The sequence below is a fragment of the Petromyzon marinus genome, chromosome 61 (assembly GCF_048934315.1).
Source record: "Petromyzon marinus isolate PM22_M1 ecotype Great Lakes invasive population chromosome 61, UKy_Petmar_22M1.pri1.0, whole genome shotgun sequence".
NCBI classification, from domain to species: Eukaryota; Metazoa; Chordata; class Hyperoartia; order Petromyzontiformes; family Petromyzontidae; genus Petromyzon; species Petromyzon marinus.
In genome coordinates, this window is record NC_133727.1 from 12,115,840 (window position 1) to 12,143,434 (window position 27,595).

The following is a 27,595-nucleotide window of genomic DNA, read 5'->3' on the forward strand; positions in this document are numbered from 1 at the left end:
GGGGTACTGCATGTCAGGGATCACATCCTTTACAGATGGGATCAGATCACGAATTTTATGTACTGTGTTAAATCGAACCTGGATCTTGTGTTTGCTCATGATTTTGGAAATATTTTTAGTGACCCCTGCTATGTATGGCAAGGTGATGGTTTTGATTGGGTCCTCAGATGGTTCTTTCCCAACGGTTGGGGTGATAGCTTTACGGATTGTGTAGTCTGAATATCCATTTTTCTTGAGGGCTTTGTGTATGTGTTCCAGTTCACCTGGCTAGGTGATGACGGTCGGAAATACATCAAGCACCATGGTGTAGAGTTTTGATGAGGGAATTCTTCTGGGATGGATGGTGGTGGGAGTCAGGTTTTAGGTAGGCATCCATATGGGTGGCTTTCCTGTAGACAGTGTCCCATTGAGCCATCTGGTCTCTTTTCGATTAAAACATTCAAGAATGGTAACTTGCCATCCTTTTCCACCTTCATGGTGAATTTGATGGCTGGGTGTATGGAATTGATGTGGTTGAGGAATTGGTTCAGAGCTGGTCAGCCATGTGGCCAGATGACGAATGTCTCATCTACGTACCTCTTCCACAAGGACAGACGTAGAGTGGATGCCTGGATGGCATCTGTCTCAAATTTCTCCATGAAAACATTGGCTACAACTGGAGATAAGAGAGAACCCATTGGGGTACATCTTGTTTGTAGAATGTTCCATTCCAGGTGAAGTAAGTGTTGGTGAGGCAGTGTCTCACCAGAGCCGGTACATCAGCATTCAGTCCTTGTTGGACCAAATCTTCAATGATTGCAATGGTGTCAAGCAAAGGAACTTTGGTAAACAAAGAGGCCACATCGAAACTAACGAGCAAATCACCTGGAGATAGTGAGATGTCCTTAATTAACGATACCAAGTGAGCCGAGTTGAGTGCAGTTTGTAGGTGGGTGAGCCAATGGGGGAGACGATAGGACGAAGGTGTGTCCCTTCTTTATGCATTTTTGGTAAGCCATACAATCTGGGTGGTCTAGCAGCAGAGGGTTTTAAGGAAAACCACTTGGTTGGTTTGATCAAAGATGTCGAATCAGTGATATTGTTGGTTTTCATAACGAGACGGTTGGTGGGATCTCTTTTAATTTTGGTATAGCTACGCCCATTTCAAACCCTTATAAAGAGTTTGCCTTGGAAGCTAACCCCCCTTTTCCTGAAGACGACCCGCTTGCGTTGCGATCAAAACGTTGTAGTTTTTTGTAATTTTTTTGTAATTTTATTTGAACCTATCTACGTGACTTTACCAAAAGACCCAATAATATGAATTCCTGCAGTCACGAAAGCTTTAAGTCAAGATTTATACGGGGGATCTTAGTCTTTATGGAGTTTGTATGTTCCGTATGGGATTTTATCCGGGTTATCCGGTTTCCTTCATCTGCTAAAAAAACACATAATATACAACTAATATATATTATAAATATAAAACTAATATATTATTGGCCAAATATTCGAATGATAAATATGCCCTGCAAATAACAGATTTGGGATTATGCATAGAATGATCACTCCCCCGCCCACCCTCCTGCAAAACTGTGACAGGACCCTCCTCAAAAGGAGTCTCGAGGCTCAGTGAGGTTTTAAATAAAATAAAACACATTGTCCTGCAATCACGTATGATTCCAAGCTAAACATGGCCTTCAAGGAAAGAGCGAGATTTTGTTAAGGAAACCTGTGTGCCGAGCAACCCAACCCTTGCATAGAGCATGGAGCGCTGAAAACAGGGGCGGTGCGCGAGTAGCTGCGTGCGTCATGACCTCACCTTCCAGCCTGCGCCTTGTAGTAGGTGAAGATTTGGTCTGACAGCTTGTACACAAACTGATCAAAGCACAGATTCACCTGGGGGGGGGGGTAGCAGGAGAGCAGCGGGGAGGGGGGGTCCACAAGGGAGCAAACCGTACCGGGTCACGTTTGCTGTCGTCCTATCATCACCTGTGTACGTGTAATGTGTCGTCATCACCACCAACAACATCATCAGCCATGGTCATTCTATTGCTGGATGCATGCCTCCCTAACCAGCCAACATCTCTCACGAATTAGAGTAAATTTGGCTGGTATACATTTCCACATGATAAGCCATTTCCACAAGATGTATTTTCTGGCTAGGTCACTTCTGAGTAAGGGCTATATAGCTCACTCGGCTTGGCATGGTAAGATATAAATAATTTAATAGTTTAGTTAAATAGATTCTGCAATTAAACAATCCACCCAGCACATGAGCTGATTTCATTGCTCCATCTCCTTGGAAGTACATCCTCCTGGATGCGTTCCATTTTTGGTTGCAACTCCTCTCGTTATTCTGGACTGTTAGTGATCGTCCCTCCCAGCGACGTGTGGAAACCAAGCCCCTGTACATTCTCATGAATGGCTACAGCCGTGTCTGTGACCTACGTATGCTCTCTTCATCCACGCGTTCCATTTTCTGTCCATCAATGCATTGCCAAGCATGTCTCCGCACTTCTTTGTGGATTCTTCAGTTGTTCTGTTTTCTGAACCATGTGCCAGGTTGTATGGGCTGATTAGTCAGGTAAAGGAATTCTCAACCCAAAACACCATTTGGCTGCGATTTTAATTTGTGCACAGAACAAGTGATTCACGGCACAGCGGCAGTCTCCATCTGCTCCCGTGAACGTAGCGCTCCGGGCTGACCTACGAAGCTTTGCACAGTCAACTCTCAAATCATCCGTTGGCAGATTATCAGAACATCAGTGACGAGTGATATCCCAACCAGTTCTGAGCCTCCCCTGGGTCAAATCGGCCTTCAACGAGCACCTATTACAGGGCTGGCCACAACACCCACTCACGCACCGTGACAGCCTCAGCAGGTGCTCGCTAACACCACTTGCCCTCACGGTCTATGTAGCCTATACAGGAAATCTTTGTCCATGTTTTTGTGTGAGTGAATGCGAGTTATGGATTTTTACCTCCGCTTCAATTTCATCGTAGAGGAATTGTTTCTTGAACTTGGTGAGGGCGTAGTAAGCGCTGTCGTTATACAGGTCCAACGGATACAGGACGTACCTGCAACAAGAGAAGGCCCATCAAGGTATTACGTTTAGGAAACAGGGGCGGAGGTAGTCAGTGTGGACACAATAGCACGCCTCGGGCCTTTGTACGCAAACGCATAAGTAGAGCGCTTTAGCAATCCACTTCTGGATGCGGGCGCCTCTCTTGTCGCGTGGGTCTGCATGGAGGTTGACAATTCACCTTGCTGGTCAGTGCGGGTTGGAACAGGTGGGGAGCATAGATGTACACCGCAAATTCCGCTTTCTTCAAGAGTCACTTTTGTTGCTCAACACAGAGTTCCGTATACCGGGACACACACAAGCTCCTGACATCCGACAAGATCAGGCTTATTCCTTGCGATTTGGACATGGGCGTCTTTGTTATCATGGGGCGATTATTACCCTGACCAGTAAAATATCTAGCCCCGAAGGCAGCATTAACTCCAACTCTGCGACCACCATGACCCTCCGTGCGAAAACTGGCGCCTTCATAATTTTGACCCTTAATAGTTCAATGCCAGACTGCAAATTCACAGGCAAGCAGTTGCTCCTGCAACCACTTTAACACACTTCGCTGCGAACCTTACGCTCTCCTCTTAGTGGTGCACTGGGCCTGAACCCCCCCTCTCTGCCTTCGGCCGTGCGCGTTCGCAATCAACTCACTCCATCATGGACTGCTCCTTGGTCTCGAGGATGTGGTCCGTGAGAATCCACGGCATGGACATCTCGATGGGGAACTGGATCCTCTTGCCCATGGTGAGCTCCAGGAAGAACTCACGGAACCACAGCTGGGAGAGGTCACAGCACTGCTGCAGGGCCTCTGTGTGGTAACAACATCGTCATTTATAGGTGGACCGAGTGGGCTCCCACTGTATTCTCCGACTGTAAGATGCACCTTTGTTTCCTGTACCTTAAAGCAATAGTTTTGTGTGCATCTTATAATCTTTTTAAATTTATTTTACCATTTTTGTGCACAGGCTCCAAGGCCCAAAACTCCAAACGGCCAGCAACCAAAAGCACTATTTTAATGTTACGATAGATAAGCATTCATGCATTTTTGGACGCAAGCAAGGTCGCAAGCAAGGTAGAGAGGCAATGAGAGTAAATTCCAAAGTCGAACGGTGGAAAGGAAGAAGCAGACAGAAGTGTTGCGAGCTTGAGTATGGCAGTTGACTGCAGTATGGACAAGTCTCTAAAGAATGGCGCCACCCCCCGCGGTTATCCCCCGTGATCCGTGTAACAAACAAATCACTCGAGACACCGACATGGCACCAAGAGCAGTTTTTGCAAATGTGGTCGCAAGAGGTCACACATTTCCCGCACCGACCCTCTGCTATGCGATGACTGATTGTAAAGCAGAGAATGTGGCGCAAGCCAGCAGCACCCAGCTTCGGGACGCTGCCGCGGTGCAATGGTTAGCACACTGGACTTGCAATCCAGATGAGGAGATTGTGTATTTCCCCAACTATCTTCTTGTTATCCAATGATTTGAGTGGTCGAGTAAATGGTTACTCAAATAATCGGATAACCCCGCTGCCGCTGCCATAATGGTGAATGGGTGTGCGCTCGCACCCCCAAAGTTGAGGAGGTGGGGGTAAAAGAAGGAGCTGCGATGGAACTCCTCAATGGCGAGGATGAACGGTCCCTCCAGGGTGCTGCGCAGAGTCTTCTTCGCGCCGCTCTTGTCGGCCACCAGCGACTCCAGCATGGTACGCACCATGTACAGCTGCAGCCAACACAGCAATAACAACATCAACTTAACACATTGCAGATTTCACAGCCAATATTACACAATCTATTTTTGCGTTAGGCCACATAATGATCTGAATGACAATCCAGGAATTCACTCTCCTTGATGGCGAGTCTGACTTTGATGGCGATTGACGTAGTTTCAAATGAAGCGCCGTAGATAATTGCTGAATTCGTTTTGAGGATCGGTCTTGGACTTGTTGGAGAGTGAGCTGAAACAATAATAACTGTCTGCTTGGTTCTTTCGGGAAAGTCACGTAGAATGGAAATAAAATAATAAAAATAAAACATAATAAAATAAATATAATTCTCACATCTAAATATTAACTGTGTCGGGTAGTGGAGGGCTTTCTTCATGACGCACATTTCGTTAGGGCGCTTCGTTGTGGCCTAACCCAAAAATGTAATATAATTCAAATCAATGCTATTAGTACACGCAGGCTTTCACAGCCACCCTTAATAAGTTTAGCCTAGGGGACCCCCTTTGACAGCTGTCCCTTGTGCAACACAAGGTGAATGCAGCACTGGCCTGCAAACCGCCATTACTCTGTAAACAAGTAGACAGCGTGTGTGTTCAGGGGTAACACACACAGCATGAATAAAGTGCACTGTGAAGCGGACAGTGTGTGTGTTCAGGGGTAACACACATGCAGTGTCTAGCAGGGTGGCTGCGATGGCTCAATCCAAAACCTATGCCAATGCGTGGTCTTCCAAGTTAGGTCTAGTGCCGAACAAATTTTCTCTTTCACCGAAATACCGTTAACCGATGTCACTGTTAACAGAGGGACTACTATATATGCTATGTTGGCCTGTTGCTACATCTGTGGCATGAAAGCCATGCTGCTGCAGCACAGATTTGGTTCTCTGCTTTCATGACTTTTAAATGAACTGGAATTTTTTACCTCTGTAGGCCCCAACCCTTCCTCTTTAGGCCCCACCCAATTCTCCTTCGGCCCCACCTTCTTCCTGTGCCCCACCACTGCACTCCTTCGGCCCAACTCTTACCCAATGGTTTTTGGGTTTTAGCGGAGGTTGTGGAAGGGTGAGGGGTGGCTTCACGACGACCACCAAAACGTGTCTGAGCGCAGCAACACGGCGATATGTAGGCCAACGAGGTTAAGCGGACGGTTGACGGGTCTGGCAGGCGGAACACGACGAGCGAAAGGCACGGGAGCTACTTGCGGCTTGGTGCGTGTGTTGATGCGTGCGCCACCGCCACCCCCCACCTGGGTGCTGGAAGGGCCCACTGCCCTGTGCGCCACTTTGATCTCAAAGCCGCTCTTGGGGTCCTTCTCTCCCTTGAGGCAGGGGTCGTTGGCCGGTTCGGCCTCCCAGTCGCAGCACGTCTTGCGGATCGCCTGCAGCACGCTGCACATGGGGAATGGATGCCCGGTTGGTTGCATCCAATCGAGTCGCTTACAGGTGGATGTCTCTGCAACCAGTTGCGAGCAATTGCACTTCTGATTGCTCACAGCAGCGAGACTCTACTCTCAAGCATCGATCTGCTCAGCGATTTTACACATTTGTGTAATACACCAACCCTCACTGCCTCCAAAGTGCCGAATTGCAAGCGTGCATAGGCACCACAGCCTGTGTAATGGTGATTTTCTTTTGCACCGCACGCAGCCAACCATGCTAATTGGAAGTGCCTGGCTGGGCTATCCCATATAGACATAGGCTTTTCTGAGGCACCACGTTGGCGAGATGTTAACTACCTCGCCTGATTTGCAGGAGGTTGTGGGTTCGATCCCGACCTTGATGCCTGTATATTTGGAGATTGCATGTTCTCTTCGTGGTCACGTGCATTTTTCTTAGGGTCCTCCGGTTTTTCCCTCCACATTTAGAAACGTCCTTTTAAGAGTATTTGTCTGCTATAAATTTCCACGTGATAATCCACTTCGTTGAGTTATCATGTGGCCAGGTCATATCTAAAAGAGAGCTATATTGCTCAGCGGGCCTTACCTGGTAAAATAAAAAGTTTGATAGTTTAGTTTTCATATGCTATTCATCTAGCCCTACACAAAGACCTGTGTTAAACCACAATGCCTCCAATAGTCCACTTGCTATTATGCGTTGCGGTAAGGGGTGATGTTGCCATATATTTTCCCCACTAAGAAATTTGGGGGTAATTTTTCTAATTTGGACTATGGCGCCAACAAGCATGGCCTACTCGGTCCCCTACAGTAAGCGACCAAAGCGCTACCGTTCGGCAAAGCGACCACCCAATAATCGTCATTTATTAAAAAGGACATGTTAGGTGGACATTAATCATTAATGCTGTATCGTATCGTTAAATATGAAATCACAATGTTGTATATATAGGCCTTTTTCCAAAATTGATATGAATATTTGGGGGTGTTTTTCTAAGGGGGCATGACAACTTCACTGCATCAAAGGGATGATGGACGGGGCCATGTACCGTCAAATCTTGGGTGAGAACCTCCTTCCCTCAGCTAGGGCATTGAAAATGGGTCGTGGATGGGTATTCCAGCATGACAATGACCCAAAACACACGGCCAAGGAAACAAAGGAGTGGCTCAAGAAGAAGCACATTAAGGTCCTGGAGTGGCCTAGCCAGTCTCCAGACCTTAATCCCATAGAAAATCTGTTGAGGGAGCTGAAGGTTCGAGTTGCCAAACGTCAGTCTCGAAACCTTAATGACTTGGAGAAGATCTGCAAAGAGGAGTGGGACAAAATCCCTCCTGAGATGTGTGCAAACCTGGTGGCCAACTACAAGAAACGTCTGACCTCTGTGATTGCCAACAAGGGTTTTGCCACCAAGTACTAAGTCATGTTTTGCAGAGGGGTCAAATACTTATTTCCCTCATTAAAATGCAAATCAATTTATAACATTTTTGACATGCGTTTTTTTGGATTTTTTTGTTGTTATTCTGTCTCTCACTGTTCAAATAAACCTACCATTAAAATTATAGACTGATCATTTCTTTTGTCAGTGGGCAAACGTACAAAATCAGCAGGGGATCAAATACTTTTTTCCCTCACTGTATACAACAGCAACTCCATTTTCGTGGTAGCTAGCAAAGTCTCGGTTATCCTGCGAGCGCACAGGCATACACGCACCTGATGACGACATTCTTCTTCTTTTTAATGGCCTGGCGCAGCGGCTCACGCAGGGTGAGCTTGGCGAAGTTCTGTATCTTGGCGTAGACCGTGTGCCGAATGGCCTGGTTGAAGACGCTTTCCATGCGGCCCATCAGATCCTGCAGGCCCTTCACCATCGCTATCACCTGGGAAGGGGGTTGTGATTAGGGAACGCGACAACATCGGCACACGCTCGCATATCCATTCAGTAGTCGCACATAGCACAGTGTGATCCTATGGAGGATGAGAACGACCTGCGGAAGCGGATATCACAGAGCTGCTTATGAAATACCTTCCAGTGACCTCTGGTCAACCTGCTCTGCCACTGACATAATGTTCGTCACATGACATTCATATCAAACATTTTCTTCTTAGAGCTGAAATTTTGCAAAATTTAAGATGAAGGTTCCTTTATACATTCATTGGTACGTGGACTGAGCCTCAACTCACTGTACTTGAGCTCCAAAAATGTCCATCCAGTGCTCGCTGAGCTACATTGGCTTCTGGTTGATCAACGAATAGATAAGGTCACACTCATTACACACAAAGTGATTGCCACAAATGAACCACAAAACCTTGCTGATCTTGTCAAGGAGCGTTAACCATCACGCAAACTCTGGTCATCCTCGGAGCAGCGTTTGGCGAACCATCTGAAAGTGCGCAATGCAGTGACCATCTTTGTTCAATGAATAGCCAAAAATCCGCCGCTGCGAGGATGACCAAAGTTCACGTGATGGTTTATGTTCCTTGAAGAGATCAGCGAGGTATTGTGGTTCATTTGTGGCAAGCACTTGTGTCTTTAATTGAGACGTTTGTGTTCTCCCACCGGTTCCTCCACCACTCTCCCAAGCTGCCCCACGTGCAGTTCAGTCTTTTCACCACATTCTGGAACGACTTTCTCCATGAACAGACCCCGGACACACGACAACCGATTTCACCTCGACAAGCGCAAACTTCTCCTCGGAGTTGTAGTTGTAGCGTGTGGCCCTCTCGTACTCCTCCGCGTTGTCCGGACACTCCTTGTTGGAGAACTTATCCGTGGGATGCACCAGCTTCCAGGAATACTGCGGGGGTGAGGCAACGATCGAGAGATTTATTTTCCAGATGGCCGTGGAACAACAGCGCGCACACGCCCTGCTCTGACAGTGAATGGTCCTGGAAGATGGCATCACAGCACCTACTCTTCTCTTCACACCAAGGCCACACCTTTTATGTGCCTCATAAAAAGTGTTCATCGTATAGCAAACAAAAGTTTATTCTGAGAGCCGAAATAGGTGATTCAGTTGATTAACTAGTTTATTATGATTTTTGTACATGTCGTACATCAGTAACCGGACTAAGACAATCAATATGAAAATAGGTTTTCCCCTTTTCTCTGGTAACAAAACAGTTGTGTTAAGATGTTAAAACACCAAACTGAAACCTTTTACAAGGAATCATGTCTGCATTAACCACAATACTTGTGGTGAGAATGCAAACAAAAAACGTACTTTGATAATATATGCATTGTCTTTGAAACTGATTGGTCCACACCAGACAGCTTTCTTTTGAGCCTAGTCTCAAACAGTGTTAGACCAGAGGACGCCAAAAGGCGCACTATAAGACCATCAACTCGCAACAATTAAAAACCCAGTTTATTCACAACAATAATTTGCCTTTCTTATTGAACGGTGATTGTTGATTCAACATGTGAAAGCAATGCCCTCATATCTTAGAAGCGAGTGTTATCAGGACTGTCATTTTCTATGGAGGGGCTGTTGTTTTTGTCTTGGTGTGGTCTGGGACTGATGTTGTTTTGGTGTAGTCTGGGACTGTTGTTTTTGTCTTGGTGTGGTCTGCGACTGTTGTTGTTGTCTTGGTGTGGTCTGGGACTGTTGTTGTGTTGCTGCCTTGCCCAAGCTTGTATGTAGTGTTGATAAATCGGACTTATATACTCCAGTTTGAATATTTTTTTAGTGACTTGTTAACCTTTTTTTTATTTTGCACTCCCATAATTTTTAGTATTTTTGGTTGTTTGTGTAACTTGCTGACCCACCCTTACTGGACATCTGTGAAAAAGAGCTTTATAGTTAATCAAAGTCCTCCTCCAATCTAAACAAAGATTTTGATTATAACTTGCAGTGACTGACAAAAATCCTTCGCGGGACATTTTTGGAGTGGAGAGGCAGGCCGTGCGACAGTAAAAGTCATGGCCCGCAGGCCACGGAGTCCACCCCCCGCACTTTAACCCGGGCACAGTTCGTCCGAGCATGGGTGCCCACCACTTCCATGACGTGGGCACTCCACTTGGACAGCAGCTGGAGGCCACGCAAAGCCAGGTCGCACAGCTCACGATGCTGCTCGTCCGTCTTATGGCTGTCCTGACCCGATGCCTTCACCACCTGCCAGGAAGAGAGCAGCAGCAGAATCCACGCCAAGCTCAATGGCTCCACATTCTCTGGATTGTCTACGCACAACGTACAGGCAACCCCCGACTTACGAGGGCTAGCTACCCCCCTCTTTAATGACCTTTCTTATTGTAAGACCCCAACAGTAATGACCAAACTCGTATCTACGACAGCCTAACGACTGCTACCAATACCGAGTCGATTGGCGACGAGTCGGCGCATGTCATGCACACACTCGTCGCCAGATGGCGCTGCTTTGCTCTTCTGCCGAATGGATATGTATAGTATAGCCCGGTAGTCTGCAGCTGCATCGAGAGCGAACCCTTCTCTTTTGCAATGTCCTTCACTTTTCATAAATGATGAAAAAATGTCACCTTTCACTACGTCTGAGAAGAGGAAATGTGATGCACGTGCAAAAAAGTACTTAAGGATTTTCAAATGTGTTCGTTTTTAATTAATAAATGTCTGGAAAAGTTAAGTTACAATAAATGCTTGTTAGGGTTATTTTCATTTATTTTCGTGGTCAATTTTTATATTTTATGATATGTTAATGGGATTCCAGGAACGGAACCCCAATTTACAACATTGCACCTATGGGAAATAAGGGTTCGACTTGCGATGGCTCAACAACCGTCGTCAAGGAACCAATTAGGTCATAGGTGTGGAGGTCGCCTGTACCTGCAAAAGTCTTCAACTGGGATGAGGCAAAGCAACGTTGCCTCCTGCTGTTCAACCGTGGCGGACTATAGGAAATGTAGTACCTTCATGATAGCCTTGCGCTGTTCTATTCTTGCGTATGGCAACATGTTGAGGAGATAAATATCAAAAGAGGTGTGATAGCCAAGAGAGGGCTTCAGGAAATAATCTGTGTAGTTGTGCTATTCCTCCATTGAAGGAGCACTCTTTACTGTAATGAAACAGTGGTCTATTATAATGGTCCATAGTACTGGTGGCATGGCCAACAATCGCACTACTATGGCTCGTCTGTAATATTCAATTGCTAAGGGAGATGTGTGCATTGACCTGTTTAGAGTATTTGGTTGCTCTAAATTTGCACATGATAAGCCACTTCGTTGAGCTATAATTTGTGGCCAGGTTGGTTCCGAAAAAGAGCTGCATAGCTCAGTGCGCCTTACCTGGTAAAATAAAGATTGCTTAGTTTGGTGATGCGGTTGATGGTACACCAAATGCCAAAGCAAGGAGGTGTGATGTTTGGCTCTCAAATTAGGTGTATATTCTGGCCGTCAGACTTGCACTATAAGAATGGTTCGAATACCAAATATATAAAATAATTTGATCCAAAGCAAACTGGTCAAGAAGGGTTGTGGCAACGGTTTGCCAGGGCTGACCTCGCTGTTGCTGTGTCGGGCCAGCTCGGACGTGAAGCGGATGTGATCGTCGCGAATTTGACCCATCTGCTCACAGATGTTGTACTGGGGGCTGCTGCTCTGCGAGGTGCAGGTCCACCTTTGCGTTCCGACACAACAAACACAGACGCGTCATTTCCACCGCACAATGGCCCCGCAAGCGCCAAGTGGTTTTTCCACTGCAGAACTTCCGTTCCACCGACGTCACACACAGTGAACGAGTCGGTATACTGTTTTGCGAGATCAACGTATCACCATTTGGTTCTGGCATGGCTCGGTTGTGCCAGTGAATAAGGGGTAGACAATTCCCCGCGTAATCTACCCTGACCATTGGGACAAGTGACAATAGCGAGCACGTAGTAAGGTTGCTACGGCACACACGATAAACATCGGGGAGTGGCTAACACCATGCCCGGCCACCTTTATCTCCCCAATGCTGACGTTTTACTCTAAGCACTCGGTACTCATCGAAGGCTGAGTCAACCTAGACAAAGATCCCCCGTATAGCCTTAACAGAATGTTGAGGCAAGTGATGCTAGTGAGCAACTATTAAGGCCGGAACAGCATACGAGTGAGTGGCCAGCACCACGCCAGACCGCCTTTGTCTCCCCAGTGGCATTGTTTACACACCACACCAGGAACACATTTGAGGCTGAGTCGACCTCGGCGAGGCCCAGGACCGGTTCAATAATCGCCACTGGTGTTGGCCGTGAGCGGGAATCGAACTCGGGTTGCCGGGTTCATAGCACAGCATGCTATCCACTCCACTACCGCTCTCCACAAACACATGCACAAACACACACATACGTGCACACACACAAACACACATGCACACACAAACACAAGCACACACACGCCCACAAACATGCACGCACGAACACACGCACACAAACACACACGCACAAACAAGACAAGACAAACACAAAGATTCCCCAATGTAGCCTTAGTAGACTGTAGGGGCAAGTGCTGTTAGCGAGGGGGTGAGTAGCCAGCAACCAAGCCCGGCCGCCTTTGACTCCCTAATAGCGATGTTTACACATTCATTTTAGGCTGAGTCGACATAGGGGAGGCCTAGGAACGGTTTAGATAATCGTCACTGCTGGTGTTGGCCGTGAGGGGGAATTGAACTCGAGTTGCCGGGTTCGTAGCGCTAACCACTACACTACCACTCCCTATACACAATAACAACAACCGCCATTCGCCACGAAGTGGCGGTGAGGTCACCACGACGCTTGTGCCAGGCTATGTGCACCTTGAGGCCACGTGAAGTGTCGAACGCCCGCTGGCAGGAGGTCATGGGGCAGACCCAGATGCCAGAGGTCGACTGACTAAGACGACTGGCTGATGCACCACCTGTGCCCCCTACTGTTCCAACTTGCTGTGCTTTAGCCACCCGGCGCTCCGCTCGTTGTTGTGAGCATCGATCCTCCACCCTTCGTTGTTGGAGGGTGACTGCCTCCAACTGCCCAGTAGCGTCCTTCACGAGCCTCCTCCACCCTCCACAGAGGCCGATCTTGACACCGCTGGTACCAGTCATTGGCAAGTCCACTCAGCTCCACATCCTCCTGTACCACATCACTCCATCTCTCCTCTAGCCCGTGCCGCGCCCGTTTCGCTCCCTAGATCCGGCCGAACAAAAGCTGTTTAGGCATGCGGTGGCTGGGCATGCGGGCTATATGGCCCAGCCAACACAGCCTTGCCTGCTGGAGGAGCTCAACGATGGGACTTTGTCCAGATCTTTCAAGGATTTGTGAGCGCCTCACACAATCCAGCCTGGTTAAACCCAGGATGGATCGTAGACAGGCCAGCCTAAATGTTTCTAACTGGCGAAATTGTTCCATTAGGGGGGTTCATGTTTCGCAAGCGTAGAGAAGGGAGGGAATGACCGTGGCCGAGAAGACCTGAAGCTTCGTGTGGAGCAACAGACTAGGTAGCTTCCACACAGCATTGCGCAATCGATGAAAAGATAATGCTGCTCGACTGATTCGGAGACCTCTGCTGTCAAAACGGAGCCGCTCATGAGCACACTGCCCAGGTATGGGAAGCTCTCCACTCTCTCCATAACTGCCCCATCACCAATTGGGAGTTGTGGGGGTGGAGTGTCCGATGGTACAAAATACCCAGGCAGGTCCTTAGTTTTGGTGGGGCTGATGGTAAGGCCCCACCTCTTAGTGGCACGCTCCAGGTTCAGCAGCAGCGCCTCCAACTCCTCTGAGTGAGCAGCAATTACCAGATCATCGCCATACATAACATGATCTTGATTTGAAGCTTTCGTGACTGCAGGAATTCACTGTTTGGTTCTTTCGGTAAAGTCACGTAGGTAGAAAAATTTAATAAAATAAAAACTAATATATCACGACGTTTCGATCACAACACAAGCGGTCGTCTTCAGGCGGAAAAAATAATCCAGCAGTGGAACTGCTGAACCAGGAAGAAACACAGCGAGAGATGTTACAACAAGACGTTATATATGTGGTAACAGCTCTCTCGCCGTTTCTTCCTGGTTCAGCAGTTCCACTGCTGGATTATTTTTTCCGCCTGAGGACGACCGCTTGTGTTGCGATCGAAACGTCGTGATAAATTATTTTTTCTTCTTTGGTTCTTTCCGTAAAGTCACGTAGAATGAGAATAAAATAATAAATTAATAAAATAAAATAACAATAATATTCTCACGACGTTTCGGCCACAACACAAGCGGCCTTCATCAGGTGAAGGGGACGAGACTGTCAATTTCTTAATTTATTCTCATTCTACGTGACTTTACCGAAAGAACCAAAGAAGATGAATCCTTGCAGTCACGAAAGCTTTAAATCGAAATTATTTTTTATTTTATTTTTCTACCTACATAACTTTACCGAAAGAACCAAAGAGTATACATAACATGGTTGACTAATTGGGAACCATCCCTAGACCGCACCCGGGCATCGAGCAGCCTCCCATTGTATCTGTACCAGATGGAAATTCCTATGGTACAGCAATGGAAGGCTTCACTAACTAGGTGGTCAAAATATGTTAAATAATGTGGGAGCCAGAGGACATCCCTGTCGCACTCCAAGGTGAACAGGGAATGGCTCCAACTCCCCGCCATGCAGTTTTACCCGGGCCCCCTCACCATGATGAAGGTCCTTAATGATCGTGAGCAGAGTCAGGGACTCCGAAAGCACGAAGAACAACCCACAGCCCAGGCCTACTGATGGCATCATAGGCTTTGACCAGGTCAATAAAGCAGAGATGTAGGTCTTGTTGGAATTCCCTACACCCCTGCTGTAGCAGATGGACAGAAAATATGGCATCTGTGCAGGACCCCCTTTCCTCAAACCACATTGGGGCTCCTCAGCATGCCTGGCAAGGCAATATTGAATAATTATTGCCAGGACCTTTCCCGGCACACTGAAGAGTGAGATGCCCATATAGTTATTGCAATCAGTGCCCCGCCTTTTAAAGAGGGGGGACCACCAGGGCATCCTCCCAATCCTACGGAACCCATCCTGTGGTCCAGGTAGTTACGATGTCATGTAGGGCAAATTCCATCTCCTCAGAAACCCGCCCCCCACCACTCATCCTTGCAGCGCCGTACGGCTCTCCGAATCTCTGAGAGAAGGCTGCGGTCAGCCTCCTCATTCTCTGATGTTGGATTTTGTAGGCAACGGGAGTGGGCCTGTCGTTTTCTTTAAACCTGCCAGAACGCTTCCTCCTTCTGCCAGGGTCTCTGGGGAGGTGTGGACTGCATACCCAATGCAGCCATTGCAGCTACATGGGCCAGAGTCTTGAACCTCACCCATTTCCCCTCAGCATCAGAAAGGAGGGGGGCACGATGCTAACTCCAGCTGCAAGCGATGTTGAAATTCCTGCTTGAAACTATCCTCAGCTAGCTGAGACCAGGCCACTGTGGGTTTGAATGGGGTCCTAGATGGACACACACCACTGAAGTGGAAAAATGGCAGGCGCATCTTACAGATGACAAGTTGATGGTTAGTGGGCAGATCAGCTCCACGGTAGGTCCTGGTGTCAAGGACATGGGCCTGCATCCGCTGGTCCTAATTATATAGTCCAGCAGATGTTCTTGCTTGGACCCGGCGTGCATCCATGATGTTGTGTGGATGCGCCGATACCGGAACAGTGTGTTGGGAACTACAACCCCATGGGCTGCACAAAAGTCTAGCAGCCTCTTTCCGTTATTACTGAGCTGATCTGGCCCATGCCTTCTGATCACTCCAACCCTGGTGCCAGCGTCATGACCCACTCGGGCATTAAAGTCACCTGACAGGATGACTATCCCGAGGGGCCACTTTAGCTAGCACCTGTGACAGGAGGTTATAGAAGGCATCTGACTCGTCTGCATCCCTCCATTGGTGTTCATCTTCTGTGGGGGCAAAAGCAACCATTACCACCATTCCTCGCCTCTTGTTGATGGATAGGCGAGCCCACAGTATCCTGGGACTTACAGCTTCCCACACCTCACCGCCACGCTCCCACACCCCCTTCATTATTTTGTTCAAAAGTGCCAATCCCTGCTGCTTGGTAGTTTCCTGCCCCAAGCACACACACACACATGCACGAACACACATGCATACACATGCACGAACACACATGCATACACGCGCACGAACACACGCGCACGAATCCATAATGAACACACGTGCACGCGCGGACGAACACATTCGCACGCGCGGACGAACAACACAAACCGCAGCCAATAGAGAGTGCAGCAGGAGTAGTGACTCGTTAGGGGAATTGGCGGCCGTACTTGGACTTGTTCTCCTCGTAGTGAGCACTAGTCTGGATGTAGCGAGCCAGCTCGATCTGCATGTCTCCAAATAGTGGCACCACTTGCAGTTGCTGTGGGTAAAGCAGATGGACAGCAAGGATTTGGGGTCATGCCAGGTTTGGGGAACCTCTTCCTATTATGTATGAACCTCTTCCTTAGCGAGGGCCAAGCAGGAAGTTAAACAACACACACACCCTCGGGGGATCCTATAACAACACTGGTGTGTTCAACAGCATCCACAGCGTTTAACAATGGGGTAGTCTGACGTTTTGTTCGTATAACATGTACGCTTTTGTGATCAATATTATCCATAAGAGGTTTTTTTTGGCTGTCCGCCTGAGGATGCTAGTTGTAATTACCAGCAAAACGTCGTACTCGAATTGCAAATGTTGCGGGTTTACTCTCTAACACACCGGTGTGCTGTACTAGTGACGAATTGTCATGTTCTGCTTACGTGACCACCTTTACAATTTGGCTGTGTCGGGTGGTGGCGGGTTTAACGACACATTTATATTTCTGTGACTTAACCCAAAAAAACCTTCATTATGGTTTAGCTCGTAGTTACAACCGGCGTCAGGCAGTTTCCAGAATTGTGAAAATGTCCTCTCTTCTTGGGGCCTCAAACAGGTGGTGTGATGTCATCAGTGTGCACCCATAAGGAAGCAGGAAGTGGCAGGAATCGATAACTAGAGGTTAATGTATGTGCATACATTTGAGTTCAATGTTAAGGTGGAATGTTATTGGGGGACCATTGTCTTGGTGTGGTCTGGGACTGTTCTTGCTATTGTTTTTCTTCCTTGCCCAAGCTTGGGAATTGGTGTACTTATACAATTTTAACTTATATACTCAATGTATTTAACATGTTAATTTATTTATTTACAGTGATGTTCTTACCTTTCCTATACATTGCACTGTTTGTTGTTGAAACTGCACATCTGTTAAAAAAAGAGCTTCATAGCTCATCGGATTTCTCCAGGATAGACAAAGATGATTTTGATGCAACGTTTGCTCTGTATAAATTATGTGGACATGTTAATTTTATGGAATATAGACTTATGTTGTGATACAGGTTATTCAAAGTTAATTAGTTATAATGGATGGTTCTTCTTTCTTCTTTTACGCATTTATCCCACTCATGTGGGGTCTGCCCTGTCCTGGCCAACCTTATAATAGATGGTTAGTAATGTTATAATAATGTTGTAGGAGTTTAAATTAATGTAAATACACTTTGTATTGAGGTTGTGATGTGATTACTTAATGATGTGTGTTGGGTGGAGAAGGGTTTACAACACACATTTTACTTCCGCGACTTGACCAAATTATGAATCAATATATTGGATGCAAAAACATACATTGTGTTCATCTACACATAGGTCCTCACAGTATCTGAGTGCAAGCACTATATTTAGACACAGTGTCACTGCCAGGCAAAAATATTCCCCACTCTAAGACCAATTAGTGCTTATAAGATGCTTGTAGTGACAGTTATCTATATATTACTTGTGGCCCATTCGGAAGTGGTAGACTTCATGTAGCCCAGGAAAAGCGAGATTCACCACCCCTCGGTTTGGCTAGCGCGGGGAAGATGAGGATACGTCCAGTAAGGTCAAGAGGTCACCCCAGACAATGAAAATGATACCACCAAAGCTCGTCACCGCTTCCTTCCCCGTGCTACGCCTAGCAGCTATGGCCAGAAAAACGTAACCAAGGGAACCAATGCCTAAGCATCTACTGCCCTACTGGCATCTGCAAGTTGCCTAGAAATAAGTCCTGAGTGCTCAGCGGTGCGTGTTTGGACAAGTCAAAGACAGAAGGGTGGGGGATTGCAAGCCATGTATCATGAGAGTGCCAAAGGCACCATTGAAGCCGGGATGAGGTATAATTTGCAACAACAAAAAAAGTAGAGACATTCAACTGAAACTTTGTCTCGTATGGAGGCACCTTAAAGAACTTGTCAATCTTGTTCAGACTGATCCTTCTCTTGGCATCCAGTTTGTAGATGTTGCTCTTCTCACCGTCCATGAGGAAGAGCCCAAAGCCCATCACCTGTTGTCAAATTGCGATAAAGGAAGCACCAAGAAACCCAACATTCATGCAAATTTACGATCTAAAAGGTTAATAAATTTCACCACCCTCACCGATTTTTGGGATAACACAACACGTAATAAAAAATGTTAGGCTTCAGCGCATGCTTCCAAACCTCTGAATGCAACTGGGTAGAACAAGGAAATAAAGCGGCGCGTATGCACGAATTACATAAACGTTTCCCAAAATGTCAGTCCTCGGAGGTATTTAATCAGCAATAATAACGGGTGCACCTGGGTCAGGCACACAGGGAGCCGTGCCAGGCGCAACCGGGGGGCTCGGTGGGCAACTCTGTCGGGAAAGGCGCAGAGGCGGCTCTCGGGTCAAAGTGGCCGGTTCCCTTTTGCTTCACCTGATGACGATTGCTTGTGTTGCAATCGAAACGTTGTGATATTGTTATTATCTTAATTTTTATTATTTTTTTCTATCTACGTGGCTTTACCGAAAGACCCAAAGAACATGAATTCCTGCAGTCACGAAAGCTTTAAGTCAAGATTTGGCCGGTTTCCATTGGGTACGTCCCGCATGACAATGCAACTTCACACCCAAGTTTCACTCATGTCGGATGATCTTAATAATTACAGTTTATCGTGCCCTCCCTCCCCCAGTTGAGCCAATGCGTAATCTTAGTTGGAAAATGTTAAAAGTTAAAAAGTTTCGTCTCCAAATTTCATCGGAGCACAAATAAATATCCCGATGCTTGTACGAGCGTAGACGTGACTATACACAGGGTGATCAATTAATAGATACCCCACTAAAATAACAAATATACATTAGACAGAACAGCATTTTATATCAATGCCTCCACACATCTCCCACCAATCTGAAATAAAAACTCATATCCTTTAAAACGCTCCTCTCAAAGCTACGGAGCCATCTCTTTCACAACATCCAAACAGCCGTTGAGAAGAGACTAATCAGAAATCAGTAGGGTATCTGTAAATGATTCACCCTTTATATCATATGTGAATGGTCCATAGACTCTCTACTGCCACTAAAGATCCTATGCACAGTGCAATGGATTTTTTTTATTGAATTGTGACTTTGACCAAAGACACCTCAATAAATTATGGAGGGGTAAATCACCACGTGCCATGAAAATACCAACATTGCCACAAGTGCATCTTGATAGAAGACAGGTTATACTACAGATATTGGGATGTTTAGCCAATACCGTGAATGAGTGTTCGCTTCGTGTGTGAGGAAACCGGAGAACCCGGAAAAATCCTGTGCAACACGAGGGGTTAACTGTCAAAGCTCCACAATCAGATTCAAGAATCTGCTTCCATATGTTAATGGCTTAAATTTGGTCTCCAGCATACCCATCAACAAAGACCTCAACAATGCCAACAACTCAGGGCTCGATCCTATGATCATGCTGCTGTCAACATCCTAGAATCTCACGCAGATCCAGAAGAACGCTGCTAGCAAGCACAGCAGAACGCAGATGTCCAGAATAAACTCCTCATTCAAGACCCAAACGTCGCATCTCCTGGCTTTGACGTTCCTCGAAGCCACTGGTGGTGTAACCATCAACTGTATCAGAACATCAACTGCAGGCCAATGCGCACATCTTCTTCATGAATGTAAAATTAAAGATGAGTAACAGTGGTGTGATTGCGGCCATGCAACCAACACTATGGACCAAAGAATAAACGACTGCAGTCTGCCCTCCTTCAATGGAAGAATAGCAAAATATACTAAACTCTCTCCTGAATCACCCTATTGGCTTGCAGACCTCGACATTGGAATTTAGCTCTGGGACATATTGCCTATACGCAAGAATAGAATGAGGTTTTGTTAAGAAAATGGATAAATCAGGGACAAAACAGCCGTGAATGAGCTGGCATTAAGGGCAGAGTTTACCTTGAGAAGCATGTGCTTCTCACTGGGAGTCAGGTACAGCTTGTCGTCGTAAAACTCCACACAGAGGTTCACGATGTCAGCCAGCAGCTCCTCGTAGCCGGGAATCACCTCCAGATGCTGCTGCAGAGTCTACAGGGAGAGAAGAGGAGCAAAGGATCGAGGAGGCAACACTTGCGCACGCGCAACCGGGCCTGCCATCAACTACCGTTCATTATTGTTGCCATGCTCCGTCCCTTCCATCTGCTCGTCAGCGACGATATAACCAAATACGCGTCCACTGTGGTCTTATTACTTCAGCCAGAATTGCTGCCTCGAACCGTCTCAATTCCTTCTCTTCTAGATCTCTTATCGCTGCGTCGATCCACCTGGTTTTGTCATCCTCGCAGCAACTTTTGGCGGGCCATCAACGTTCACTGCATCGCGCGATTTTAGATGCGCTTCTGTGGCCATCTGGAATGCTCTTCCTTCTGATATTAGGAAGCCATCGGAGCTATGCATTTTAAAATCTAGATTGAAAATTATTTTTCTTAAGAACTGCTTTTTGTGTTTAGTTTGTTGTCCTTTCCCCACACCCCCATTAGCATACCGCCTCCTTATGTCCTTGCGCTTCTGTTGTTGTCAATCCTATTTAGAGGTATCCCTCGATTTACAAACGTTCAGTTTACGAAATTTTGCGTGAATGAAATTGACAAATTATGGACACTTTTTAATGAACAAAATCGAATTTTCATATGAACAAAATATCACTATGGCCACGCGCCATGAGATCATCAAACAAGAAGCACTCAGGAAGCTGTGCCATCAACCATCTGCAACAGCGTCACGGTGTCCCTGCAGTGCAACAGTAACGCCTCAACATCACCAAGCCAGTCATTCCAACATGCAGATCTGTTGGCGAGTTCACTGAAAAGGTTAATATTTACGTTCTAAATTATTATTTTTGTCTTGTGAAAAATGACAGCTGTACATTGTTAGGAGGAGAGTTGGAACGACTGTCTGAAACACATCCTTAGTCTATAGTATTAAATGGGAAAAGCCATTCTTCATTTACGACCTATAGTTTTATGCGCAATTTGAAGATCGCATCCCTTTCGTAAATCGAGGGATACCTGTACTTATATCATTATTGTCCAGCCTGTGTCATTATTATGACAATCGACACGTTTGGAAAAATCGTGCATACGCATCGATTCTGCAATGCCTTCAAATTTGCTTTGTCTTTAGGTGCATTTATAATGAGCAGCAGCACGAAGCTGGTGGGTAGCTGTCAGGGCAATACGTATGCATGCGCATGTCATCTTTGGTTTGTGACTCAAGAACTACTCAACATGCTGCCACCACAACCCTCACCAGGACAAGCGGATTGAGAAACTAAATGAATGAAAATATATGACAATAACATCAGTATTATGTACAGTACTCAAGTGCATTCTACTGCACTCCTCCTACAAGGCAGTGGTGGGAGACGAGGTTGGAGGAGCTGCTGCTGCTGCTGCTCTCCCAATCCAGGGTCATTCTCAGAGGAGAGCTTCAGGACCTCCGTGATCTTAGCGATGCCCTTAGTCTACATTCCTGTGGTGAGGTTTCTTTTAAGTGGTGCCCGAGACTCTATCCTGGTCCCGTGAGTTCTCACCTGGCTAAACAAATCAAATTTTTCTCTCTCATGTAATCGCGATCACTAATCGCGTTAATAGAATCATTGGCGGTGGGTTCTGGTTGGCTCGGAGCGTGCGTCGCTTTCATTGGCCGAGTGAATGATGGGGGCCGGGTCGTTTCTTCAGCCAGTGCTGATGCATGTTCTCCCTCATAAGCACCGAGCAGATTTGTTCTTTAATTTCGTCAGTTTTTTTTACTTCTTCCAGGACAAAGAGCGCCGTAACGCGTGAGCGTTCGACAGGGCCACGCTTAGCGAGGTCTGCCTGTGTGTATCTGTGCGAAGCGAGGTCTGCCTGCATTGGTTCATCTTTATGAGACTATGCTTTCCCCCCTTTCACACAAATGATGGGCAGTCAATGAATCAAACCTTAGACAGCATTAAAACAGCGATGCGAGTTGAAAATATCATCGCTAATGTTATTCAAATCTATATGTATAAAAGGGAAATTTGTGAATGAGTGTCTGTTCGAAATGTTTAGCATACTTCCCGACATGCAACAAACTTGAAATGTGGTATGTGGGTAGCTTCCAGATTGTACACAATGCAAAAGGTATAAAAATTTACTTTTGTATTTTGGGGGAGGGGGGGGGGGCGCAATAATGGATATATTTTGCATGGCAAGTGTGGGGTGACGTCACATCTGTGATGTCACCCGCATGCGGCAGCGTTACGCAGTGTGCCTGCTGGCGTCACGCAGTGTGACTGCCGACGTCACGCATCCCCCCCCCCACCCTCCGCGTAGGCCGTGCATTAATCCAAGACAAGAATCCAAGTCCCGGGCGAAGCCGGGTAGTAAAGCTAGTAAATTATAAATTACACAATTACAATTGTGAGATGGGCCCATGGGTCTGCCCACCAATAGCATGTTAACAACAGACAAGATGAGTCGAATTCTTTTGATCTGTGCTGATACGGGGGTGCGACTGGCAGATATGAAGAGTGAAACACTATTATGTTTCACTCTTCATATGTGCATGAAAAAATGTGGACAAGTGCGTGATAAGGTCAATCAGTCAATCATCCCCCATGATTGACATGATGAGTGGAGGTCTTCATCCAGCAGCGGATTGATCAAGGGCTGTAAATTATAATTAGTATAGTTATATTCTTAGTTTTTTCGGTAAAGTCACGTTGAAGAGAAACAACAAAATAACAAAATATATATAAAACAATAAAAAATTCTCACGACGTTTCGACCATAACTCAAACGGTCATCATCACACCTGATGATGACCGTTTACCGAAAAAACTAAGAATATGAATTACTGCAGTCACGAAAGCTTTAAATCAAAATTAGTATAGTTGTCATAAATCAATGACTTGACGCTTACCTGCGTGATTTTATTGTGACTTGCCAGAAACATGGACAGGTTTTGAGATTCCTGGATGGCCTGCGGGTCAGCCATCTTGCGCAGGAACTGAGCAGCTCTGGAACAAACGCCCCAAAAGAATAAATACGTTACGAGGTTCCTCTCGCCACCGAGTCATTCCTCTACCGAATCTGTACCGTGCCACAGCCAACCGCACACCTCCACCTCTGCGTAGAGCTGGGCTATCCGGCTCTTTAAGCAACAATTGCTGTATCTCACTCATCCCCAAGTCTCGTTCATCTCCCTTTCATCTCACCAATCTGTATCTCTCTTTCTCGGTGAGCAATATCTCCCGGCGGGCCGCTGAAAGAGCCTTGCCACATCCGGTCCACAGGCCACTAGCTGAAGAACCCTGCTCACCTAGATCATTGACAACACACACGACTCAACTTGTATATTGTGAAAGTAAGAATTTGTTTGAATAATTTAATAATTTTGTTTTTACCAAATTGTTATTTCACCCCCCCCCAACGTTAACCTGATTGTGCCACGATAACACGTCACGAGAAGACGAATCCATGCGGATCTCTTGCACAGCAGTGCGGCCCTTCCAGTGACGTATGGTTCACAAAGTTGGGGGCAGCACTTTCCCACACCCTCTGCATAGGAGAGCAACGTTTGTTGCATGACAGTCAAACCAATATTGAATTCTCAGGGTTGGAATTTAGTGAAATTAAGTGCAGAACCAAACTTCACACGATGGGTTTTTTTGTACGTGCAACTGGGCTGAGACCATCAACTGACTGCACTTGAGAAAGCTGGTTTAATGGTCTGCGGCTGCCTAGAGTCGAACCCCAGATCTCAGCGCTTCAGGTTCGGCCACCTGACCCCCTGGATCCACGCGGCCCTCTCTGAAGCGTAGGCAGAATCGCTTTTTGCAGACGAATTGTCATCTCCCCCGACGGCGCGAGTGCGTAGCTTGCGGCTTGCGTGTTACCGCTTGTAGGCGGAGTAGTCGTTCTTGACGCTCGACTTCATGTTCTTGAGCTCGTCAAGGACGGCAAACATGTTGATGAACTTGCCCAGCGTGAGTAGGTATGCTTCGGACACAAAGTCCTTGCGCCGCTCGGCATGGCACAGACGCTTCATCTCCTCGCAGAACTTCTCGATCGCCTTTCGCTGAACGAGACAGAGCGTATCGGGGCACCAACCATCGTCACCACTACCAAACACAAAGGTCCCCCCGCATAGCCTACATAAGCCGTTGGTTGGGCCAAGTGCTCTTAGGGAGAGTGATATCTTACAAACACAAGCAAAATTATAATCAAACGAGTAATTGGGAAAATTAAGTCTCCCCATCCAAGAGGAGCTCAATAACATCGCTCATGACTGCTTGAAGTCAAGCAATCACAATAGGACAAACGCGCTTAACCTTTAAAAATACAACTTCAACCCATATGATGCCTGTGAAAGCCAAACGATTTCACGACAAATCACAACACCTCATGAAAGACCCGACGCAGAAGCAACATGGCTTTAACCTTCTGCAATACTTATGGGCCATGACCCTAGACCACATCCACCGCACAAACCATTGGCAGATGCGGATACTTGATATGATGCACAAAAGTAAAATTTTAAACAAATCCGGTGACCATGGAACAAATAACGACTCGGTGTCCGATTCACAAACAAGGAGGAGTAACAGTGATCCACTCCGCTAATCCTGACGAAATCATTTGGCTCAACCACCTAGATGTAAAATAACAGTTGTTGCCTTCCCCTAATATCAGCCAAACAAAAAGGAACTGAGAAAGAGGTCGCATTGCCCAACCCATCAGCCGTGGTTCAGAGGCTGCCACAGCACATACCTGGAAATGCATGAAGTTCATGAGTTTTGTGACTTCGGGCTCCAGGACCTCCACCGTCTTCTCGTAAATCTCCACTCTGTTCGGCTGTTCATTGCACTTCACCTACAAACAACGACAGCAATTCCCCCATGCGGCGTTGTACGCACTTAATTACACGGTGGACACCCACAGAAGCCAAGAGGATCCAGAGGAAAGCAGCAGTAGAGATGGCGATATGAAATCAAAACAGTCCGCACAACAACTCAGGAAGGGAATTAAAGTGGAAAGTTACAGACTGACAACAGTAACATTAAAACTGTGGGGGCCTATAACTTAATCACCCAGAATGCACTCCATCTCATTAGATCTGGATAGTACTTGGGTGAGCAACCACTGTGTATTGCAGGCGTTATAGGCTGTGTGGTTGCATAGAGGACAGTATAGCAAAATCATGTGTTTTACTGTACTTCTATGATCCCGTGTTTATGCTCACAGCCTTCATCAACTCACACTACAGCGTGATGAACTATGATCTTTGAGAATCGTCAGAAATGTCATATCGAGGCCAAATTTTCAGTGATATGAATTCATAAGCAAGCACACATTCCTAATGCATGTGCAGGGTGGTACGGCCAGCATCACATCCGAATGCCTTTGTCTCCCCAGTGCTGATGTGAACACACCACACCATGTACTTATTCAAGGCGGATTCGACTTGCGGGAGGCTCAGAACTGGTTCAAATATACGTTGCTGATGTTAGCCGCGGCCAGGAATTTAACTCGGGTCACTGGGTTCAGACAACCACCGCACCACTGCAATACATATGTAGTGATATGGAATAGGTCACTACGGCATGTAGCACTGGCTGCTGGCAAAAAGGAGCTCGGCTGCCATGGCAACCCTGTCGGCCAGAAGTGAGGGGGTAGGCGGGAGGAAGGGATGTGGGGAGAAGGGGACGCAGGGGGTACGGGAGAAGCCCGGGAACCTTCTAGGGGTTCTAGAAGGGGGGCATAGCCAAGGGGGAACGAGGCTGCACTGGGGGGGATATAAGGGGGACCCCGGAGAGGACTCAGGGCCGTTGTTGGAGCGGACCCCTGGAGCCCGTCAAGTCAAGTCCCGTCAAGTCAAGTCTCGCCAAGTCTTCGTCATCGACAACATCGTCTTACCATCGTCTCAGCATTATGGGTCAGGCAGCCTGTTGCTGTCCTGACCTTACTATAGTAGTCTCAGTGCCTACGAAGGCTATAAATAGAGTGCCTCCTGATACAACGTCTCTCTAGTCTGTCATTACACAAAGATGCGCACATTGACACAGACAAAACAGATGCGCATGGACAAATCTCAGAGGTCTCCACACGCAAACTCACTTCCTGGTTTTCACTGTGAACACTGGTAAGGGACGAGCTTCATCGATGCATTGCTATAATGAGGGCACAGGGCAAAGCTGGGTAGGTTAAGGTGTACGATGCGGCAGCGGAGGTGAAACCAGTGGGCAGCAGAGGCAAAACCAGTGGGCAGCGGAGGTGAAACCAGTGGGCAGCGGAGGTGAAACCAGTGGGCAACCAACAGAGGAGACCAGCGCTCACCTGTGGGATAGCCCGGGAGATGCACCTCCAGGTGTAGAGCATGACAGCGTACTCGTGGCCTTCCTCCAGCATCTCATTCTGAAATCGCAGACCACGATTGCCCGCATCGCTTACAAACAGTGCCAGGGAAAGTGCCGCTCATGAAACGGTCGTCACGGCACACGTAAGGGGGCGGGCGTGGCCGGTGCCACGCCCACGCAGACAGAATACAAAGATCCCCCGTGTAGTCCTTCACAGACTGTTGGGGTGAGTGCTGTACACGAGCAACCTACGAGGGGCGACGTGGCATAGAAGGGGGCTGTGTGACCAACAATGTGCTCGGCCACCTTTGTCTCCCTAAGCGCTGATGTTTACACACCGCACCAGATACTCATATAAGGCTGAGCTCGCTTCATGGAGGCCCAGGAACGGTTTAGGTATGTATTACCGATGTTGGCCGTGAGCAGGAATTAGCCGGCGTGTTCATAAGCGCAGTGCGCGACCCGCTGCGCCACCGCTCTACACAAACACACCCACTCCTATTTTACGCCAAGTCACCCATGATTAGGCACGTTACCTATGAGCAAACCTCCCAGAATGTGCACCTAGCCCACAGAACTCCAGAAGCTAAGCCTGGATAGTACTCATGAGCAACCACCATGCATGACAACAGGTTGTCACACGAAATACATTGTTGTTCTGTACTTCTATGCTTTTTGTCTTTACCAACCCGCACCGATGTACGTGAAGACCAAAAAACCCCACGTCCTGCACGGTGTGAGGGAGGGCCTTCACCCAGCAGCAGATGTCTAAACGGGCTGCATACATGCATCAACTCGGGGTGTCATGC

The 27,595-nt window shown here is 47.1% G+C and overlaps 1 protein-coding gene across 1 annotated transcript in view; it reads right to left on the reverse strand.

The window, feature by feature from the left end:
• The window catches only part of LOC116955768 (cytoplasmic FMR1-interacting protein 2-like), a 59,426-nt gene that overhangs the window by 25,260 nt on the left and 6,571 nt on the right, over positions 1 to 27,595 (reverse strand). The window contains exons 4-19 of the mRNA XM_032977083.2: positions 26,767 to 26,844; positions 25,201 to 25,302; positions 24,327 to 24,508; positions 23,351 to 23,447; positions 20,363 to 20,491; positions 18,353 to 18,457; positions 16,391 to 16,482; positions 11,626 to 11,743; positions 10,151 to 10,270; positions 8,828 to 8,953; positions 7,869 to 8,035; positions 6,014 to 6,155; positions 4,611 to 4,764; positions 3,702 to 3,858; positions 2,958 to 3,054; positions 1,796 to 1,872 (exon numbers count right to left, since the gene is read on the reverse strand). Coding sequence (XP_032832974.1) covers positions 1,796 to 1,872; positions 2,958 to 3,054; positions 3,702 to 3,858; positions 4,611 to 4,764; positions 6,014 to 6,155; positions 7,869 to 8,035; positions 8,828 to 8,953; positions 10,151 to 10,270; positions 11,626 to 11,743; positions 16,391 to 16,482; positions 18,353 to 18,457; positions 20,363 to 20,491; positions 23,351 to 23,447; positions 24,327 to 24,508; positions 25,201 to 25,302; positions 26,767 to 26,844 — 1,943 coding nt within the window. The remainder of the gene's footprint in view (positions 1 to 1,795; positions 1,873 to 2,957; positions 3,055 to 3,701; positions 3,859 to 4,610; positions 4,765 to 6,013; positions 6,156 to 7,868; positions 8,036 to 8,827; positions 8,954 to 10,150; positions 10,271 to 11,625; positions 11,744 to 16,390; positions 16,483 to 18,352; positions 18,458 to 20,362; positions 20,492 to 23,350; positions 23,448 to 24,326; positions 24,509 to 25,200; positions 25,303 to 26,766; positions 26,845 to 27,595) is intronic.